Source organism: Vanellus vanellus, assembly GCF_965231255.1.
Source record: "Vanellus vanellus genome assembly, chromosome: 11".
NCBI classification, from domain to species: Eukaryota; Metazoa; Chordata; class Aves; order Charadriiformes; family Charadriidae; genus Vanellus; species Vanellus vanellus.
In genome coordinates, this window is record NC_138916.1 from 5,164,247 (window position 1) to 5,187,570 (window position 23,324).

Below are 23,324 nucleotides of genomic sequence, written 5' to 3' on the forward strand. Positions count from 1 at the left end.
TTGTGCAGTGGAAATGGTAACTTCTTCTGAAATGTGACCGAAATGGATGTGTTTTGGTCGTGTGACAGATCAAGTCAGTCATGTCACATCACAGTATGCATACTACCCCACGAGGTGCACACGTATGCAGCCTTCAGAAAGGAGAGGACGCAGTTTTGATGTACAGCTGAAGTATTTTCCATTATCTGATGAGTGAAGCAGTGGGTCCCCTGTGGAGAGAGAGTGGGGTTGCCAGAATAACACATGTTCCCTGTATCTCCTCCATCCTGGAGGAAAGAGTGTAGAGGGGAGCAGGCTGTGGGCCATTAGAACCTCCCCACCTAATGAATACGCTGTGAAAGGGAAAGGAGTGAAGGGAAATGAATGGTTACAAAGTCCCCCTGGATCCCCTTGTGCTTTAGAAAAGGCAATCCAAAAGGATGCACTGCACAGAGATGTTAAGATGGGAGCCATCACAGAATTACACAAAATTGTGTCACTAGAGGATGGGAGCTGGTACTGCTTCTCAACTTGTGTGTTGTGTAACTGGTGCTAAGGGCTAATAGAGGGACATCTGATTTTATTGATACCCTTTTACTTATTGCTACTGGTTTTTTTGAAAGAGTCAATGTTATTCCCAACTAATATCCATGTAAGCATTGATGCAGTAGCGCTTCTGCTTGAAATAAAGCAGTTGAATAATTTTTGTCCTAATGTGTAAGTTTTGCTAGCATCAGCTAAAAAATATACGTGGAAGAGCTAAGAGAGTATTTCTGTTCCTTTGAAGCAACAGAAGAAGCATATTTGGAAAGGAATTGAATTGATACTCAACACGCCTCCCATGAGTTAGAAGCCAATGGTTTATAGAAAGGGAGAGGAAAAACAAAGCAGCCAGTCTTTTTTCTGAGGTGAGTGCATGACAAAAGCTGGGTGCGTTTTGACAAGATTTTTGCAATATATTTGCTGCTTGTGGTACATGCTTTTGTTAGAGAAAAATCTTAAAAAATATGTCAATTTCAACTTGGCAGGAACCCTGCAATCACTCTTTGGTACTTTATCCTATTTTATAAGTTGTCTGCTGATTTATCAAAGTAGCTGGATCTTCTTGCAACATTGAATTGAGCATATTTCTACAGGGTCAAAATAGAGCTTTGTTTGCTTGTGAAATACGTTTCACAGCGTGCCACAGTCAGACTACTATTTCAAAACCTGCAGAAATCTAGAATATATAGAAATATAGAACCTGGGAGTCCCCGGTGCATCTGAAACAAGCAGCATCTGGGATTCATAAGAAAATATACATTACATTGGGAAGTACAGATATGCTGCTGAAGCCTAGGGATGTGTGAGAAAAACTGCATGCCTCAATGTAGTTAGATTTTATTGTGATGCTAGAGGCCTTACAGCTACTTTACACATTCTGATCTAAATAGTGGATGTTGTTTGGGCCACTGGGGATAATGCCAGTGTTTATCTACACAGGAAACACCAAACATGTTCTAAACTGGTTGGCTGGTTATTGTGTTAAAATCCATGGGTGTGTCCTGAGGAATAATGTGATCTCTGATCATCTTCTCTTCCAAAAGCAGCACAGCATAATACACCTCCAGATCCTCAAATCCACCAGTGTGAGGCTTGTCTTTCCAAACCTCACAGAATTTATCAATTGAAAGGATTGTGTACAGGAAACAAGTTTCACAGTTACACAGAGTAATGCATGCAACAAATGCGGCTCACGTTTTTCTCATTTGAAGCATCTAGTGTGTGATGAAAGATGTGCTAAAAACTGTAGATGGAATCACAGTGCCTTTTTGCAGCAGTAATTCAGATTTCCATTTGCTGTCCTGCCTATGTGCTTCAGAAACACTGCCTGACATGAGACAAAGGAAGATCTTGCCTTGCGGTCTCCTTGGCTTGCGGTCTGCCTGCTGACACTTTAATGAAGCAGCCTGTGATGCCAATTCTCATGCTAGCTCTCTTTAGTGTAGTGTGGATGCTTTATTGTCCATAAGTTTGCCAGATTATTAATTAGTTGCTTTACTTGCGTCACATTTGTTTCAAAGTGTGTTCTGTGCTTATGATTAAGTATGTGCTCAGGTACTTCAGTGAGGGGCAAGAACCCTCTTCACTTATAGGTGGTCACCTCTTTCTGGATTTGGACCCTCACTATTTGGCTGAGACTGCTAAATTAATTCTTTTTATTGATCAGTGGTAACTTTGGCCATGAATGACCTGCAGTGGATTCAAAGTGACTATACCAGAAATGTGTTTTACTGATTTTTTGCCTGTTGGAAGACTGTAATGAATGTCATTCTTCCTTAATATTCCAGTTGCATCATCTTTGTGCATCAATGAAAAGTCCAAATATGGCTTTGTTCAAGCAACAGAAGGTGGAAGACGTTTATGAAATTGGGGAAGAGCTAGGAAGGTAAGTTTGTATCGATGACACCACACTATTCTAAAAGCTGACACATGGAGATATTTGCCACATCTTAAAACAATGACTGTGCATGATGGCCTAAATCAATTGCAATATACAAAAATAGAAACACACCCCTTAAAAAAAAAAAAAAAAAAAAACATAAATCCAAAGTGCAGTTTTTCTAAAGTTAGGTGTGCAAACTATTTTTCCTGTTTCTTTTCTTGCAACTACGACAACAAAAGGTATGTTTACATTGTCTTTTGTAGTTAAGTGTCATCTGTGTCTGCTTTAGACTGAGTTCACCTGTCCATTCTCTGAACCAGCTAGGAAACGGGAACCCATGGTGCCGTCGTCATAGACGCAGCCTTTTAATTTGGCTTGCTGTTTTGAACAGTGCTGCGCAGCACTGTTGTTTTCAACTGGCTCTGAACACTGAAAAGATTTACCTGTGAAAGTTTAATCTGGACCGGTTAATACATGTATATAGCTTTTAATCTATAAAGGCTTATCTGCAGGTATTAATTGTAGGTGGAGTTAATGGGCATGCTCAACCATAATAAGCACCTGCTTAAACACTCTGCTGGGTTTGTGAGCTGGATGACACAGGGATCCCCCAGTGACTTAGCATCATACAGTGCTCCGGGTGAGAAAAGCTGGTTTCCACTCAGTGTCCAACCCTGCAGTGATTTTCTTTTTAATATGCAAATAGCTAAATTAGGGCTATACACATGCTGGCTTCTTTCCCAATGTCTGGCAGTTGGTTCTGATAAATGACTGTGTATGTGCAATTACCCTTTTTCAAGGGCCAATAATTTAGTTACATTAAAACACTTCAGTTGAAGTTGTTTCCCTGCCAGATTTCTTTTTTTTTTTTTTTTTTTTATCATTCCCAGCTATTTCATCTTCAGAGTTGTTGAGAAGATTTCTCTTAAGGGGGGATGGATTTTGGGGCTTGGTTTGTTTGTTGCTTTTTTTTTTTTTCATTCCCTTCCATCTCAGGAAGGCCTCAACAATTGAATTTTCTGTAGCTGCTTACTTTTGAGTATTGACTGGTCCTGAGAACATCAGCCTGAAAGTGAAAATATGACAACAGTGAGCAGTAAAGAAATTCAGTGTGTGTATGCAGGGTTTAAAGGTGTGCTTTTTTTAACCTTGGAGACCCTAGTATGTACTGTACCAGTCAAACTGCTAAAATGAGAAACTGGAAACTGAGTAGCATATTTTTACTTTGGTTCCTGAATGGGATTTGGAAATCCAGTGTCTTTTGAGATGATGAATGTAACTCTTCTCTTCAAGCCGATGATGGTTATTAGGCCTTTTAAATGGAGAAGGGTAGCTGAAACAACCTGGTGAAAGCTGGCCTTTGCTGTTTAACCTGCCCGAGAGGCCTCAGGCTGGTAAAGGCTTGCGTGGTCATAGCAGCCCTCCTCCTTTCCTGGCTGCATGTCCTAGAAACATGGCTGGTCCCAGGCTTATGCCACGGAGACGGTACTCACTACATGTCAGGTGATGGGCTGGGTTTAGAGGAGACTACAATCAGAGATGGAATCTGAAGTTGTGGCCTTTTTTAATGGATGTATTCTCTGCAAGAAAGACCTTTTCTAGGTAAGCCAGAAGAAGGAGTAGGTGTATACATGAAGAGGTGCCATCCTCACATGACAGAGGGGTATTAAACTCTACTACAAAACCACGCTCTGGTTCCCAGCATTTCATGTGTAATACTACTTGTAGATGAGAAACCCAAGTTTATTTGGTACTGGGGTCTGTAAGCAAAAATGTTCTCTGAAAGATCTGAAGGAAATAGACAAATTGTAACAAGCAGACCTCTGCTGTTTGTTATGATTTTTCAAGGAAAGCCCTGCAATTGTAAATTGTGAGAAGAGGGCAGCAAGATTGGAATCGGCTCCCTTACTCTGAATGCATCCACGTTGTAATACTTTACACATGCCCATGTAGGAATATAATGTCACACTGTCTTTGTCAGTGTATTTTCACTTTCAGATTTTGCGAGGAGCTCTGCAAACCTTGTGTTTCAACTGTGTGCTATATGTGGAGTGTCACTGGGTTATCACGCCTCTGTATCTCTGAGCAGTAACTACTGATTAGGGCCAGTTACAAATGATATCTTGCTTTGTTAGAATAAAAATAACACACTAGACAGGTAGTGGTGACTGAAACACAAGAATTTTTTCCAGAGCTGAATGATGCTGTTAGAACGTGTAGGTGGCTTTTATTAGCTCAGTATGTTTGCAAGAAGCTATTAGCTGCTGACAGGTACAGGCAGGTAAAAGGATTCATTTATTATCATTCTGCCCCCAAAAGTCCCTTACAAAACAAAGGTTTTCAAACAACATCCGTGAAGTGTCTGTCTTGTTCATGTCCTCCTGACTGAGTTTGTGATTTCGTGAGAACTAAAATAGTCATTAATACAGGCCTAATGCTTGTTCTAGCTCAGATTCAGTCAGAAGTTAAAATACAGGATCTCACAGACAGACCCTGCACCTGTTTATCTGAAATTCCTTGCACAGCACTTAGGAAAGGAGGCGCTTATTATATACTGCAAATGCTCCTTTGCAAGGCTTAGATATAGCTGGTCTGGTGATGAAATTAGACCCTTCCTGTCATTGTGCAGTGTTGAATGTAGAGGCAGCAAAGGCTCTTCAGATCCAGCTGTATAAAACCCTGCAAACGGCACATTTGTGGACTCCTCAACCAGATCATTCTCAGAATCACTGCTGAGCTAGAAGCAACTCAAAGGATGCTGGAAATGCAGTTGTCTCCTGTGCCAAGGCAATGTTGTGAGAGAAGACTCTTTGCAGAAAGGGGGAGCAGGTTTTCCATAGCAGCAGCCTTGTGCTGTAACTAGCTGCCTAGCTCCAACATTCTCTCAATCTTTCAAATATTAATCTTAGGTTTGCACCTCTGTTGCTCAACTTCTCCACAGGGTACGTACGGGGAACAGGAAGTCAGGCATGTGGCATTAGAGAAAAGAAGTTGCTGATGGGCTTGTTTGTTCTAGCAGCAATGCTTGGGAAGCTTAGCATGGCCTATGCTGAATGAGTGCAATAGTTTATTATCATATATGTACATTTAAAGTTGCTTCCAGCAAGATAATATCAGTTGGTTTGTAAGTGTGAAGTCTGTGGGTGCTGAGGTTCTCTAGCAATAGCTGAAATGGATCCTAAAAAGAAGAGGAACCTCTAGAGTGAATTTAGCAAATTTCAACATTTTAAAATTAAAAAAAAAAAAAACCTAACTTTTGAGATCTATAATACAGCTTATGGCTAGAATATTGAAATAGTAATTTTTTTGTTTTTCAAAATTTATGACAAGAGAAGGGAAGAGTTTAGAAAACTTAACTGAAGATGAATATGTTATAGGGATATTTGTTTAAAAAGTTCTCAGTTATATATTAGTTAGTCTGGAAGACTAGAAGAGGTAGCAAGCAATGTGGTATAAAGTAATCGGTGCCTGCAGAAATATTAGAAGATTCTCGTCTCTTTCCCCTTCCCCCAAGGGCAGTAGATTGTGTGATCTGGGAGTACTTTATACAGTCTTCCCAGGCATTTCATGCTATCACTCTTTGAAGGCATTAGACTTTCTGGCAGATTCAGTTTCTTTCTGTGTCTGAGATGTTGATCAAAACCAGATACTTCAAAAAATTATTTTCCATAAAATCTTTCTAAATGTATCCCTCCTCAAATATGAGTTTACGTTGCTAAATGTCACTTTTATTTAAGTAATGGCAAACTGCATCCTTTACCATTTATTTTAATAAACTTTGTAAGAAACAGTCTTGCCTGTTTCGAGGAGGATCCTGGCATAAGCCATTTGCAGGAATGTTTGTAGCAGATCACTCTAATGGCATGCCAAACCAATGGAAACACTTCTTGAAAAATTTGAGGAAGTAAAGGCTGACTTGACTTCTTGGGAATATGCAGCAGGTCAAATAACCACTGGTTCTTTTGGGAAGGGAGCAGGCAGTGAGAGACAACCAAGAATGGGAACTCTTAAATCAAGGCCAAAGCAGGCCAAGAGAAGGAAGAACTGGCCTGCTGAGCTAGTGAAATAGTTCCCAGGAAAGTGGCGGCAACTAAGCTCACTGGAGAGACTTTTAACAAAACATCTCAGGACTTGTGATGTGGATGGGTAGTTCAGGTTAGCTGGACAAAAGGAGTTCTTGTACAAACCTGCAGGAGCCTTTTCCAGTTGTACCAGCAAACACTGACGGTGGTGGTAGGTGCACAGAGAGCGCTAGAATTTCAGAGGTGTGCAGTGCAATTCATAAAAGGTTGTACAATAGAGTCATTAATCTGTTACCCAAACGTGTTGCTAGCCAGGCTGTAGAGAGAGAGCTGTTGACATTTGTGCCTTCTGGGCAGTGTCACTGTTACACATCAAGTCGGGGCTGAGGGTGGGAAGTGTCATGGAGCTTGTCCGGAAGTGTTTCATGACAGTACCCATTGAGAAAGCGTGTTCCTGCCGGGTGGTGCGGGAATGGCACTGCAGTGTCCCGAGACAGTGTCCTGCTCACTGCAGCTCAGCTCTCTGCAGCGTACAAGGACTTAGATCATGCTTACCAGAGACAAACCTTGGAGTGGTGTTTCTGGGTAAGGAAGTCTCCCCCTTTCCTTCATTACTGCCCTTTCACTGTAGGGAAGGGGCTCTGTCTTCCTCCACAATGTGTGCCACCCTTACCACCTGCCATTCCGCTTTCTGGTCTGTCTCAGTAATTGGGAGCTATGCTCGTCTCTAGCCATGCCTGTCCCCAGCTTTTGTCTGGCTTTGCTATGTTTTCTGCAGAGCTAGGAGATCTTGTGTGGATACAACAGCATAGTCTGATGAATTGATCTTTGTAGGAAATCAAAACTATGTCTTTCAGTATGCATAAGAACAGGAAAAGCATTTTGTTCACTTGCTGGTTTGAAATCCTCTCTGTTGGGAAATGCAGTGTGTTGCGGATACAGCGTGGTGGCCTCTGAGGAAGGCCACTGGGCACATCTTTAAAATTGTAAGAGCTTTTCTTCTGACAAGAAAAACAAGCAGGTCTTGCTGAAGTTGTGGAAGCTGGAGTACTGAGATGGCTGGTTTTGGTGGGGTCCTATGCCTACAGAGTTCCTAGAAGCCCAAGTTAATGTCTGATTAATGCAAAAGGTGAGATAAATATGAGTGGGTTGGGTTTAGACTGTGGGAATTAATTTTACAGCAAGACTGTGACATTTGTCTGCATGTTAGGATGGTTTGCGTTTCAATTTGAGGAATTTTCTGCTGTATATGCTTAAATACCACTTCCTATTTGTTTCCTTATGTTTCTTGTTGGTTTTTTTGTTTGTTTGTTTGTTTGTTTTTTTTATAGTAGCACTGGGTTTATTACCTAGTCTTCTGCATTTTATTCTCTGCAGAGACATTGAAGACTGAGGAGTGTCCAGCTCCCTTATTGCTTTCTTATTTGGAGTCTAAACTCTCAGGGATATGAATTGTCTCTAAATATGTATAATTTTAGCATTGAGGTTGCTGGGTTAGTGAAATCAATATGTTACTGTAGGAAAAGTTATTCATAATATAGAAAAAAACCTCCCAAGTTTCTGTGGCTGTTCATTTCTCTACTGCTGCTTGAATTTACACATGTGCAGTGAATAGTAGGAGAGAAGCAATGGTACTTTGTGTCACTGATGTGCTAAATGAAGGGTCATTTTGGTGAGCAAGTAGTTATTCCTCCTGATTTCCCCTCCTTGCTGAATGATCTAGGTTGGTTTTAAAATCTTTTAGGATTTGTTGAGCTCCAGGTCTTCATTGTTAAGTTTTGGAGGGGTGTAGGGGAACTCATTTATCACATGTAGTAGCTGTTTTTGTCACATGGATGAACAAAATATATGTATTTGGTGTAATGGATGCTTCTGGGTTGTTTTTTTTTTGTGGTGGTAACATTTTTTCAGGCCACTTCTGAGTAATTATATTTGTTTCCTGCTTCAACATGAGTGTTTCATGTTCTGATGGGATTTTTAAATACATGGAGTTTTGATTGACTCTCTGGACTTCAAAAGGATTGCTGGATTTTTTTTCCTTTTTGAATAAAGTACTTAATTTCTTTGTATAATTGTAGTTCAGCAAAGTCATGTTGTACATACCCACTCTAACAGGCGCATGTATGATGTGTTTACTGTGGTTGAAGTTGTTTCCTTTTGCATTCTGTGTAACCAGACCAGGAAGACAGTTCAGAGGATTCAGTCAGTGCCTTAACGCAAAAGGTAATCGTGGTGATTTCTCTTGATCAGTTTGGGCATAATTCAGCCTCCAGTTTCTCAGCCCCCGCTGACCTGGGGTGTGGTTTCATGATTGAAGCCAAGCTAAATCTTTCATCAATGGTCTGTCATTCCTCCTATAGTCCCCCTTCTCCAGCTACAAGTTCCTGCCTCCTCCCTGCCGTGTGTGTGGAGGATCAGCTCCGTTCACTGAGACAGGTGAAACCTTTTTTTCTGGGTGAGGCTTAAAAGGACAGTGAATGCAACATATTACCAGTGGTAATGGGACCTTGGGGCTTGGCACGTAATCGCTGTTCCGACAGTGTAACTAGTAAATATTTATTTACGTAATGAAAACAAAAAGCAGAGATAACTGAGGTATTCTTTGTAGAGGAGGAACTTGGAAATCTATGATAAAAAGTCATGTCACCCAGCTAGGTGGACTCTCCCTGGTAAAGAGGGGTGTGATTGCAGCTAGGAAATTTACCTGTAACACACATCACACAGTATATTCATACCAGGATATTTTTTTTCTAGCTATAGAAATTGTTCAGTATTGCGCTTTCTCAGACATGAAGCTTAAATCTGTTCTTAGATGAATTTGTACTTTGAATTAGTTCTTTAAATTTGGGAGAATAAGCATGGATTATTTGTTCCTGCAACACACACAAAGCAAGTCTTTGCTTTTGATGCAAAATGTAAGTTTAATTATTGAGCACTAACAAGCTCTTAATACTTCTTTTTACAAAAATCTTGTAAGTCATGTGTTTGATGTATATTGAATCTTCTGTTTAAACTTTTTTGGCATCCAGTACTTGGTCACTGTCACTATGACTATAATCGGCTGTGTGATACAGTCACTATTTTTGGATGGTTTTATTCCTTCTAGCAGAGTGAGCTATCTTAGCTTTTTCATTTTGAAATAGATTTCCTTGCTAGTTTTCAGTGCCCTTTAATTGTTTACAAAATCTTTGGTTTGTTACAGAAAGTGCAGAGAAAATAGTGGGAGGTTTTGTTAGTTGGTTTTGTTTTTTTTTTTTTCCTAATAACAAAGCTGCTCTACCTACAGTAATTGAGAAGAACTGGCCTTGGTTATTTAGAACTGGCCTTGGCCTTACTTAGTAATGCATTTTTTATCACGTGAATTCCTTATTACCAGTATCCATCTTGATGATGGAAATGATCTTAGTGTATTTCCTCAGTCCATATCTGGCTTTGAAAGTATAATTAGAGCTGAGCGACCCTAGTGGTAGTGCTCAGAAAGCTCAAATTCAGCAATGGCTTTAGCCACTGAATATTAAGCCTAGTCCCAGTCTTTGCTTTGCCATTTCTGTAAAAATAAAACTACCTTTTTTTTTCCACTTTGTATTGCAGTAGAAAGCAGACGGAAATTTGAACAGCTGAGAAAATAGACTCTGTATGGTATTCTTTCCATGCTTTTGAAATGAAAAATGTTACCTATGAGTAAAAATACATATAAAATAAACATAGTGCAGCTCACCGCTGGACTAACAATGATAAAACATTGGACAAATTATTACCATCTTACACAGAATGGGGCTTGCAGATACTTGTCTGATGGTCAAGCTTAATTTAGCTCAGGTGACATCTATTAATCATTGTTAAAACTCTACATCAGCAGTTTTAAACTGGAGTGAAAACCTGTTGTAATAGCTGAGCATGATGCACAGTGATGCTTTGGCGAGGAGAGGTGTAGAAAGTCACTCCAATAGCTAGATCTGTTCCATCTAGTAGCTTGGGTCGGAGTCACTGGCCTGTTTTGGGCAGCCAGTGCAGATTCAATTAGACCATAAGTGATTGACCATGTACCTTAAAGCCAGGACTTGTAATCTTTACTTACTACAGAATCTACAGCTTTTGTGAGAGAGTAGTTAACCTCAATATTTGAGTTTTGTGGATCTGTAATCCTCACAAAGAGACAATTTCTATTGATCTCTTTGTTTCCTGTGTAGGAAGAGTGGAGGGAACAAATAATGTAGCTTCTGTGCTGTCCTGCTGCTGGGGGAGATTGTTTACTTCAATATAGGAAAGATTAAATAAGATAAGGAGATAACTTCCACCTCTCATGTTGGCAGACCAGAAGAATCCACAAAGAGCAGTGAAATGGCAGTTTCAGCAACCTTTTGTGGATTTGGCTTTACAGATAATTTCCTAAAATCTTGATTTAAATGTCAGCATGATTTCGATCTGTTTCATACATGGGAAAGGAGAAAAATCATTTAACCATAACACTGCTACCCTCTTATAATTTATCTGCTCCCAGGTATATTACTCCATATCTAGCTGGATTTGGACCTTTAAATGCAAAAGTACAGTGCGCTAAACTTCTGCATGCATATTACGTATGCACTGGTGTTGTTCCACATAGCAGAAGGAACAGCTTATCAAATCAGCTATTCCTGCTGAGCATGAGTCAGCTCTGACCTTCCCTAGGTCTCTGGACTCTGTTCATTACCACTTGGAGAGTTGATATTCAATCTAAAAGCTAAGTGTGATAAGTGGGGAAAATTTTTTATCATATGCATTTTATTCTTGAGCTTCAGATTACGTAAAATGCTTGCCAGGCTATCAGGAACTTGCCAGAATTGCTGGGCTTGTGCTGTATCACTGCAGACTCTGCTCCTCCAACCTCAGGAACTGATAAGGGCCACATTGCTTGTCATTGCATGATTGGGAAGTTTCCAAAAACATTTAACAGCTTCAGGAGATGCTGGTGATGATTCAGTAGGTGGCACGGTTTCTTGTGACTCAGGACTAATCACCCAAAATGGTGTTTAAGGCATTAATTGGCTGCGATACAGATAACATGTTACTTTACTGATAGCCTGTAATAATTCACAGCATTTTTTTCAGAAACATTAGATTTATTACATATTGGTTTGAATTTCAAATCGTTTATTTGCTCTCTACTTATTCCAGTAAACCAGATCGTTCTGTTTGAGTCCATGTTCCTCTACTGTTCTGACTGTTCTCTGGCAGTGAACGCAGACATCGTGTGTGTGTGCCAGGATGTGTTGGTTACCTTTGCATCAGCTGTAAAGAGATGTGGATGAAAGGTCCCAGACAGTGACATCATCAGAGACAGCATATGTCCAAAGGTGCTCAGCACTTCCCTGTCCTGAATATTGAAACTTACTCTGTATAGTCACTGTATTCTTGAGTACTACACAATTAGTAAAAAATGAGTGAAAATACCATTGTATTCAAAAGTGGCAGCTGATTTTTTTTTTTCCTCTTTCTGTATAAAATAGTACATCTCATTAGGTTTAAAAATTAGCATATTGTTAGAGTAGTGGTATTGTGATACTTCTCTCTATAACATTAACTGGTTTGGTTAGAAGTCACCCTGACACTGCTTGGGCACTTAGTGAGCCTGAAATGAAGTCATGTTAGTTATTTCTCATATCATAAAAACTTTCTTCCAGTCTGTATCACAGGGCTGTGGTAAATTAGTGAGATTTCTATGATAATCTTGTGTGAAAGGTTAAAAAGAGAATAATAGTATATTGTGAATTGGATTTACTTCTGTATCTTTCACACATGTGAAGAATTTATCTACTTTTTAGTAGCCAAGCAAAGTTCCTGTTAAGTGCTCTATTAAGAAAAGTTTTAGATCATTCTGGCATAATCTGGCAACTGCCACAGTTTAGATTCTGTGTAGTTCCTTTAGGAGAGGTAGCCACTTTGCATTTGGGGGGGGGTGGGCAGGAAGAACCCAAACAAACCAAAACTCACTTTTTACTTGCAGCTTAAACAGGAAGTACAGTGACATTTGTGACAATTTTATTTTTAAAGCTTTTTACGAAGTTATAAGAGGTGTCAGCAGAGTATTTAACAGATTAAGGTTTTGGGGTTTTTTAGTGTCATTCCATAAAGTCTTACGGAAACAGTGAGATACTTTCCCTTCAGTGACCTTGCCATGCAAGGATTTCTGTTTTGTTGTTTCAGCTATAGTACTCTAGTTGTTTGTCTATACTGTGCTGTTGAACATACTATTTTTTCACTGCTTAGATTAAATTTCTGCTGTAACAAATCCTGGTTTAGTCTACAAAAAAAAAAAAAAAAAAAAGGTCCATAAAAGATACTGCAAATTATTGCTATAGCCCAGTTATGGAAGGCTTCCAGTTCTTTATGGCTGTGACCACAGCCTTCCAAAAAAACAGGCTTCCAGAAAAGTGCTTTTATGCATATTTTTTGTGAACTTTGCACGGCCTTTGGTTGAGCTGTGTTGCATAAATGAGCTGAGAGCATACAAATCCACTGTAGAAAAAGTTACCAACAGACTCCTGTCCTCTCTGCTGGGAAGAGCGTGCCAGTGCAATTGCACCTAGCCTAATTCGTCTCTGAAGTGTAAAGAAAGAGGGAGGAGAGTATTTAGCTTGATAAAATTACGTGCAGTAGTGCAATTGCTCTGATCGCTTAAATTTGAGAGGAAAGCAGTTTTTTCAGGCTTGAGGGTATTTTTTAAGAGAGGCATTCAACAAGAATTCTCAAGGGCTTTGCTTTGAAAGTTAACAAAAATGCAACCATGAAAGGATAAAATTATTAGTGTAGTTTTTCCAAGAAAAAGAAATAGGAGTGAAAAAGATGGAAAAGTAATAAGATGCGGACTTTCTAAGCTTGAGATCGCCACTTAAAGCCAATCTGAATTTAATAGTGGCAAAAAGGCATGATGAACAAAACTGTTGATACAAAAACAATTGTTGTAACTGAGAATAAATGACCCTTCTTTGCTGAAACTAAATAATCAAGCCTCATCAATCTAGAGAAGTCCTGCATTCAGGTTAGCTAGACGCTATTATCTGTGATTTTATTTATGTATATTAACTTAAGAATGTACACATGATGATTTCATAATATTTTTAGGATTTTTACTCACCTCTAACTGTAGATTATGCTAAATCAAAGCAACAGATGCTGTAAGCTCATTCACTGGAGAAAGGACAACGTGATGCAAACAGAAAGTGAAGCTGTCAGTTTATGATGTAGGCTCTAAAGTAAGGGATTGCTGTCAGTAAACAGAAATAAAATTGTTTTCAGGGTTAAAGATATCATTTTGACTCAGAGCTCAAAGAATATATGACACTGGATAGGGTGTCATTTTCTTTTTCTTGCTGTCAAGGGACCAAACATAATTTTTCATCCAATTAGAGAAAGAGAACCAATGACTGGCAAATTTTGTGAAGTCTAGTAAACCTAAAATTAGATCTCTAAGCTGTGTTTGGACTTCTTAAGCCCAGACATTTGTGAATTGCATCATTTGTCTTTGTTTGGGGTAGGGTTTGCAATAGCAAATAAACCCTTTTAGGCTCGCATTCCCACAAGTGAATATCTTAAATGCAAAGAAAAAAGGATGGCTATTAAATGAATGGGTTTGTTTCGAACTGTTAAAACCTTCTTATATTGTGAAAGCTCTTATTTTCAGTTTTCCTGTAAGGTCCTTCCTATAGTGGGCTGTTTTTTCTGATCTTGTGTATGTTGTTGTGGCCCAAATCTTGCTTTTAGATCCATAGAGCATGTTTTGGGTAGTGGGGAAGGATGCTGTAAGACTGAAACATTTACCCTAGTCTCTGTAGAAAATCATCTTAAATCAGAATTGTCTGTCTGTAATTTGATGTATACATGATTCAGAACCATCTAGTCCTATCCCATGGATACAACTGCTGTTTTCAAGGTATTGCTGTAAGGTGGATGGATGAAGTGACATGCCTGAGGCAGCCCCATGTTCTGACCAAGCTGAGCCCAGCACCTGGGTTCCTCGGTACGCGGAGAAGAAGCAGTTTAAACAGGATCGTTCAAAAATGTGAAAGTTCTCCAGTGGGTCTTTTACCTTCCCAGTAACTAATGTAATTCTTGAATTGTAATCGGGCTTGAGTTTTGTTGGCTTCCCACATTGTATAACTTTGAGACTTCTGGTGTGAGGAGTTTCCTTCAAGGCCCTTACACTGTCAGGAATGTAATTATACTATTCAAACCAGCTGGCTGGCATACCAGCCATAGTTTCTTTAACTCAGCTTCAATCTTGAGAGAAGCGGGCATTTGAGCAAGAAGTGAAGTAGGCTAGGAAGAGCTTGCTGTAACCTTGTTAAAACATAATAAGCAACAACAAAACGTGAGGGGGGAGAAGATCAAGGGGAATGGAAGGTCACCTCCACTTCCCTTAAAAGCATTTGCTTGTGTCCACTCTAGTTTAACCAACTGTTTTGTGTGGTGCAGCAATACCAAATATGAGGATGTCAGTATTGCCTTGTTCATACTGCTGCGGCTGCTTGTACTTCAAATTGCTGTTTTCTGTTCTTCTCAAATGAAAAGGTCCCTTCACCTTTTTTTAATTTTCACCCCCCTACACCTGCTGTAAGTCAAAACCAACATCTAAACCAGAATAATAGATATTTATGGCACTATTCAAGTAAAAAAAAAAAACGTGGAAAATGTATTGCTGTGTTTTACTCTGTGCAATAGGCTGTGATTGCACTCTTCCAACAGCCTGGCCATATGCTGAGCCGAGCGGCTTCTCATTGCAAACTCCAGCCTCAAGCAAATGCCTCCCAAGGTGGAAAGAAAAGGAATCCCAACTAAATGCTCAGATCCCCAACTGAGTTTCCTCTGTGAAAAGAAGGGTTAAACTATCTTGCATTTGCGATAGCCTGCATGTGAATCTAGGCAGTTAAAAGACTGATTGAGATGCTGTTTGGTTTTATTTTAGTTTCCTTTCAAGTCATGTATTCTTGTGCAGAAACACCTAGTGAATAAAAATATGAATTATTATAATTGCGATTCTAATGATGTTTACAGACAAGAAATTAATTTGTAGGCTTAGCTGTATGCTTACCCCTTATAATTTTATTTCATTTTGCCAGTAGCATTACCTGCATTTTACAGACTTTAGGAAATTAAGTACAGAAAGACTAAGGTATTATTTTCCTTCAAGGGTGTAGGAAGCTAATTACTGTTAAAGTCAGCGGGAGATTGCTGCCTAAAATCCCTTGCAAATCTGTTCCAAAGTAAATTGTCCAGGCTCATCTAGGGAATTGAGTGTCACCTCTTGACTGGCGGAATGCCAGAGCACTGTCCTTTGCCAGGTTCACTTACTTTTCAAAGAGCTCCTTGAAAACATATTTCAGTGTAAAGTGTATCTGTCAACATGTTCTAACGTATCATCTATTTTATGGGAATTTCAAGTTTAACAACTACCACAAAATAATAATAGCAATCCTCTTTTTTAGAATTCTTTAATGAATGAAATTAAGATGAATACGGACAGAACATAAAGAAATAGACTGAACATGCAGAAAGGGAACATATGTTTGGTCTTTGGGGAAGAAATGGTTTGCTCTTCTCAAATGACAGGCAGAATCAGCTTCCTGGCTGCTCCCCACTCTGGCCTCAGAGAGCCTGACTGGAATCAGGTAACCTGTACTGTCATCTCAGTATTTTGTTTACATATTTTCAGCTTTTCATGACAGCTACTCAGTGATGTGGTGTTTCTGGAACATCAGAGGAAGACTTGTGGAAACCCATACCTATACAAACAGTTGCTTAAAGGCTCTCTTTATTCTAATGCTCCATAGCAATGCCACTGTTATGCATTGAGGCATTCAAAACTGGCAGGCTGCACTCCTGTAATGCTCTCAAGTCAAATTCTGCCCTAGAGCATTACCCTTCAGAACCAGTATTAAAATTAAACTTTGAAAAAAGCGCAAGCAGTTACCCTGTTATTCTGGATTGTCCAGTTTCTCTCTTCCCCACATCCTTTCCACATCCTCTCCTGAAGTGCACAACAATTAAATAAGCTGAACTCGTGCTCCTCTAGAGCATGCTTCTGAAAATAAGACTCCAAAACCATCTAGTAATATTGTCTCTGTGTTCTTATTCAGTGACAAATCAAGATGATAGTAGCAGTGTGAATAATAGGGCATCTTCATTGCTGGGATAAATTCCCTTATTAATGATGGACAGATTTGATGTTGTACCTAATTATATTATAACTCGCAGGTTGCAGCTGCTATTGTTTATGCTCTTGAGCTGTTAGCACAATTAAGGACAGTCTATGTTGAATCTGTGACAAGGCTGTTGTGCAGCTGTCCAAAATATTTCTGAAAGGGAACAAACTTCATTTCTTTAAATAAAAAATTAGGAAGTGTCAGCCTCAGAGCTTATCTTGTGTGTGTTGTAAACCCTGCTGCTTATGATCCAAGTCATTTTCATTTCAGTGATATACTAAAAAAGCAAAATTTTTCGTGAAGTCATTTGGCTGAAATTTGGACATCTGAGCTGTGAAATTTAGTTCCAAGTCTAAGATCAGCCACAGGCTCCCCATGTGAAATTAAGTAAATGGCTTAATTTCTCAGTGCTGTCAACTCAAGTGTCAGAGAGACATACTTTCCTTTCTTCTACTTTTTTCCTAGCCTTGATTGAAAGTTTTGGGAAGCTGACGTTGTTTGATTCTTATGTGCTGAACGCAGATGCATTAGGAGTCACGGAAATGCTGTTGTCTTGGTCCTTGACTTCATAAGCTCTGTAGTTAACAAGAAATCCAAAGTATGTCTGACACTGATTGTGAAATACCAGTGAGACCGTCTTTTTTTCATAGCTGCATGGGCCTTCACATGAACTATTCATTGTGTCTGGTAGAAAAGTAGAGCAATATGCTATGTCTTTAACGCTTGTTCAAAGACTTTTCTTCCTGCCTGTCCCTTCTCCAGCCTTTAGTTCTTGTCTTAGTATGCTTCAGCATACCGGTGCCTGATAAAGCATTGGGCTAGTTGTGTAGAGAGATACACCAGCGTCAGCCTTTAAGGTGGTCAGAAAATACGTTAGCGTTACCCTGTGATGCTTTAATAAAGACCCTGGGAATTCAGGAACAAGCATGGGCAAAGCAAATGTGCTCTGCACTGAGTAGGGAAATGGGTAAGTGTGAGTTATGGACAGTATCGTGGGTAATTACACTGTAAATGTCATAAATGTCCTAGGCTAAGAAATTGTGCGTTTGCATTTTATCCTGTGGGTTGCCACCTCTTTTATTCAGTCACAGACTGTCTCAGTAAAGACTGTCTGCAAAAGCCTCCTTTTTAAGGGATAAAGGAAATGGTATAAGGACTAGGACAGGAGCAGGTAGAGTGTGTGTTTCTGGGTACACATGTAGGGGGAAACAGTATATTACAAGGGAAGGGGTATTGTGATAAACAATTGTCCCAGACTGTAAGTATGTAAAAGCAGAAGACAGGAATTCCTATGTTGTGTCATTATTATTTTTGTAAGCTTTTAAGTAAACAAAAACGTACAAAATCCACAGTATCACTGGACTTCCTAAATGTAAAAGTGACTGTGTTCATTCCCATAATCAGCACTCATAAAATAATATTTTTCTCCCTGAACTTTGCTAACAGAATTTGTGTCCCCAGAGAGAATTCAAGGAAGCAAACAAAGCAACATTAGTACTATGTCTCTTTAGAAAGTCTGAACCAAACAAGATCCATGTCTTGCAAAAAATTAACAAACAAACAAAAAAAAACCATGAAACTCAGGGTGTTTTACACAAACAGCTCTCAGCATTACAGAACGAACTCTTTTAGCAGAATTTTTAAGGCAAGTGTGGGGATTTTGTAGAAGGAATTTCATTCTCTTAAATTCTCTAGAGTTTGCACATAATGATAAAATCAGAAGGCAGAAATATGAACGAATTAATGGATTTGACAAAAGGCTGCAGTCTCAATTCCATTTGTGATTGTTTATTCCTAAAGGGATAGCTACACTTGTCCCATCCGTTCCTATCTCTCCTGAGAAGTATTTATGATACATATACAAATCAAAACAAGTACTATGGGCTGTCTGGCATTGTTTGAACCCCTTGAAATGAGAGGCTGCCTCTGCCATGAAGTGTTAGCTTTTGAGATCAATCAAGCACCAAGTGACAGCCTTAATTTTTAATATCTTTGCATTTTTAGGTTTAAGACAGACTCCAACCAGCTGCCTCTGTTAATGAAGCACTAAGTACATTATATAATTATAAGCTTCTGAATATAATTGCTGTGTGTGCTGCATAATTTAAGTTCCAACTGTACTTGCATCTCTCATTTACCAAGCCACTGAAGGACATAATAATACTGAAAACAATAACAGCTCAGTGCTTCTACAGTGTAGTCATGGGGGTGTTGCACTTAACGAGCGTGTGTGTGATTCTTATAAAGTGATCCTGGCTGATAAAATCACAGTAGCTAAAGGTTAAGGTTATCTGTAAGATAAGTCTTTTCCTTGTAAGTCTGGATATAATGCCCTGACTAAGGAAATACCTGATACTAAACGTGTATTCTGGGACTGGAGACCTGCCAGTTTTTGCAGAGTGAGATCTCGGACATACAGTACATTGTGGCAGGGGATAACAGGGCTGCTCTTGGCTATAAAAATGAGCTCACTGTCTTGTTTGGTCTGTTTGTAAAGTAGTTGTACATGAGCAGAGACTTGTGAATGTGACAAGACAAAGGCTTTGGGTAAGATGGTTCTTGTGGTGGTAGGATCTTGCATGCCTGTTAGGTTTTACATGTTAGGCAAGGGTAACTATTTGAGTGCGCTGTTCTCAGAGGCTTCCCTGCCTTATTTATTAGTTGACTGTGGCTTCCTGGCCATATAGCTTCCTAGAAGTTTAAATTTTTTTCTGCTACTTGGTGGAAATGCAGTGAATTTTTTTTTTTTTTCCCAAAAGTATGGTTCTATCAAATATTCATTGATAATACCTGAGCTTTTCCTGATTAAGGTAATGCTTGGTAGGATATGGAGTACACATGGTAGACTTGAAATTTCCATGTTTTTCATTCCAGTTATTATGAAAAGGACGGAGCGTGGATTTGAGTTGGGGTTCCTTGCCTCTGAACCACCGAGGTTCTGCAGATACTGGCCAACAGCCTCTTCTTGCTAACCCGCCCCCTTCCCCTTTTGATATCAGGTTGTAAAAACAAAAGGCACCTTCCATGAAGAGGTAGTTTTAGCCAAACTTTGTTTAACTGAAGTCCTGTTCTGTCTTTACAGCTTGCCAGTTTTTCGTCTCACTTATCACGAGATGCATTGTGCTCTTAAACAAAGAAGACTGAAGTGCATGACCTTACCCAGTTCTCAATTCTCCAGCAATCTGGTGCACTTCACCACCGTGGTAGTGTTTGTAACAAGACATACGTGGCCTTGTTTGCAAGGTGGATTCTGTGGGTTTCTTTCCCTCTGCCAAAAGGGAGTTTGACAAATCCCTCTGGTAATCTAGCAATGGAAAAATAAATAACAAGTTACCCTCAGCTTACAGTTTCTGACAGAGGGTGTTTAGGGTGATAATAAACTGTTGTTGCTATTTGAAATCGCAGATGTACTCAGGTAGGCTGAGGTCCTTTAACTGGTGTCCAAACAAAAGTAGTCAACTATTCCTTCCATTCATGCTCTTGTAGATTTTATTGCAGAAATACTGCTCCAAGACATGTCAGCAGCAGCCTGCCATCAGACTTACCAGACACAATCTCCATATGCTGCTACTAGAGTAATTTTCCTTGACAGTTGTTCTTGCTGCTACACCACTTCCCCAGTAGCTCCTTGTTTTCCATCAGCTCAAATTCAGCGTCCCATTTTGTGTCCTTTACACATCATTATGTCCAGGTCTGCACTAATAGTTATGGAAAGGTAACAATAAAAAGTACCATCAGGTACAAGAAGGTTCATCAGAACATACATATTTGTTTAACAATGAGTGTAGTTTATTTTAATACTTTGTTATGAAAGTTATTGAAATCACTGAATCAGTGAAAATGCTGGACTTCCAGTTGAGCAATGAGAAAGCAGTAAGTGAATGAAACTCATCCTGAATGGAATGGACTGACCTCATTTGTCTGGTGTGACTTAAATTTATGTCAAGACCAAATGTTCTTACTCCTCATTGTTACTTGAGCTGGAGGTGCTTTAGCAAGGAGAGCAGTGAGTCTGCATCAATTTTGTTTGAAAGAATTAACATCAATTCTTTTTGTGCTTTAACCTAGGTTTTCTTGTTTTAAACCTGTCAGGTTTTGAGTTTCGGTTTTTTAAGATGTAAGGAGAATTGGAGAGTGTTTGTTTCCAAGCAAGGCAACTTTGCACGAATTTTGTGAAAAATCTTCATCCAAACTTGATATTAGTAAAGACTAGTTGAAATTTAGAGTTTGTAATGAAACCTTAAGCCATACAAGCTTCACATAACTTCAAACTAACGAGTATTTAGGTATTTTCATTACTCACCTAAGGAGTTAATATATATTTAAATCTATATGCCCACTACTCTTTGCTTAATTTGAGTATTACAAATTTAAATCAAACCTAAGAAGCTACATGTGTTTGTTTAAATCTGCCAAGTGATCCTTCATGCAAAGAAATATGTTTCAAGTGTGATTTTTTTGGTCTTCTTTTCAGAGTCACTTTGGATAAGAGCCTATTACACTGCATGGCACAGCACTGGTTGTTCTTAGTATTTCTGTTACAGTAGCGGCAAACTGAAATAGACACCTTTGTGCTAAGTAGCGTACAAATATCCATAGACATACTGTGTTGAAGAAAGTAAGTCTCTCTCCTGTTTTGCTGATGGGGCAAAAGTGAATTGCTGAAGGGCATACAGTATGTTTATGGCAGAATTCAGATTGCTTAAATCCCTCCATTACTTTAGCTGCAGACCATCCTTTTCCTTAATTTTTGTAGCTCTCTTAACACGGCCTGTGTAGACTAAATGCAAACACATGGTAATAGCTTATGATTTGATTTCCTTGTTTGTAGGTCTGTGAGGATTTTAGTGTGATTAGACATTTCTAAGATACAACACAGTTGTCCTTATCCCTTCCAAATGAAATGAGCAAAAGGATCCTCTGAATAATCACTGTTTCATTCCATATTCTTGCCTTATGTAGAATTCGTATTACTCAAATCCTGCTTTGGCTGCAGGGCACCTTTCTTTCTTAATTTCGATAAGGCATCTCTCAGCTTGATTACAGTTGTTTTTTCAGAGGACAACTGAGAAGGAAGGAACATCAATTCCATGGAGATGGTGCCTTCTCCAAGTTCAAACAGTGCCTTTCAAGCACGAAGAAGAAAGAAAAGCTCACACAAAGAAGAACAAAACAGGGTCCCCTACTTTCCTATTGACAAGTCAGTAACAACTGTCTTATCTTAAAAGGTTCCCACCACTGACATAAGGCTGCAACCTGCATGGTTACTATCATTTGGGTTAATCATCTGACCTCCAAGTGTTTGCCCCTTAGAAGATAAGGGGGAAATATTACAGTTGGACTGGAATATCTTACTTTCGGAGCCACAGTGAGGAAAATTTTATTGGCAAGTGGCAGCTGTGTGCCTTTTAAACTTCAATGCAGCCACTTTACTATTTGGTACAGTGGGAAATTCTTTATCCTTGAAGTGCGGTGAGAAAGCTGCGCTTTCTCTAGTTACATTTACAGCTAAATTATCAAGTGAAGGGCAGAAATATGAATAAACCATTCTTTTATTTGAAAATTGGTTACTGGAGGCCAGTTCTACGTTTCCAAAGGTTTATCAATCCTTTGAGTTCTTTTCTGAGAGATTGTTCTTAAGGGAAATACTTTAATGCATGCATGTCTTTTCAGAACATCCAGTGGTGTGTTGCAGACGTGGATGCCTTAAGCATTACCCAGTGAAGGAGTGGTAATTTGAACCTTTTGAGACAGCTCTTATTCATTTAAACATGAACTGGTTTTTAGAGATTGTAACAGCTGTCCTCCCTTCTTGTCAGGCACTGCTTGGTTTTGTTAAATTTCAGACACAGCGGGAGGCTGCCTTGTTATGCTCTAGCGACTTTAACTGCAGTATTCTAACAGTCCGTACTATTGTACCAAGAACAAGCTTGTATGGTTAGCAATGTTGCTCAGGGGTTGCAGGATCAAGCTTTGTATATGAATGGCTTATTTGGGAAGATGTGAGTATATGAAAGCTTTAAGACAATTTTTGTTATCTTCTTTTCCTTGCAGTGGCCAGTTTGCTATAGTGAAGAAATGTCGAGAAAAAAGCACTGGTATGGAGTATGCTGCTAAGTTCATTAAAAAACGTCAGAGTCGGGCCAGCCGTCGTGGAGTGAGACGTGAGGAAATTGAACGGGAGGTTACTATTCTGCAGCAGATTCTGCATGCCAACATCATCAAGTTGCATGACATCTATGAGAACAAGACGGATGTGGTCCTCATCCTTGAGCTGTGAGTAAGGGGACTTCCTATCCTCTGGGGTAAGATGAGGTAAATAGGAACCGGAAAGGGCTGCAGAGGCTGCCAGAACACAGAAGCACTGTTAAAATGGAGGTGTTGTGTTCTTGTGCCTCGCAGATCTTGGCAGGATAATTGAATGAGGTTGCTGGTAAACAGGGCCCCCAGTTCATCCATGTACCTTGGGGATACAGGTGCACCTTAACATCAGCTGAGCCCATTGTTACTGAGCCAGGGAGTGTTGTCAACTTGAAAACAGTTTACTAACAGGGGGATTGCCTCATGTCTGCCTAGTGCTGCCCTGACGTGAACCTTTGAGGAAGCACAAATGGCCACTGAATGCTCACTTCATTTTTCTTTCTGTTTTCATCTCTTCCAATGCATTTGAAGCCGTCAAGTCTTTCGCAAAATTTGCAGCCATTCTTGCTACTCCCA

General features: G+C 39.5%; 1 protein-coding gene across 1 annotated transcript in view; it reads left to right on the forward strand.

The window, feature by feature from the left end:
- Positions 1 to 861: 861 nt before the first annotated feature.
- DAPK2 (death associated protein kinase 2) overlaps positions 862 to 23,324 on the forward strand; it is a 42,784-nt gene continuing 20,321 nt past the window's right edge. The window contains exons 1-3 of the mRNA XM_082489072.1: positions 862 to 887; positions 2,310 to 2,407; positions 22,662 to 22,883. Coding sequence (XP_082345198.1) covers positions 2,331 to 2,407; positions 22,662 to 22,883 — 299 coding nt within the window. The 5' untranslated portion in view covers positions 862 to 887; positions 2,310 to 2,330. The remainder of the gene's footprint in view (positions 888 to 2,309; positions 2,408 to 22,661; positions 22,884 to 23,324) is intronic.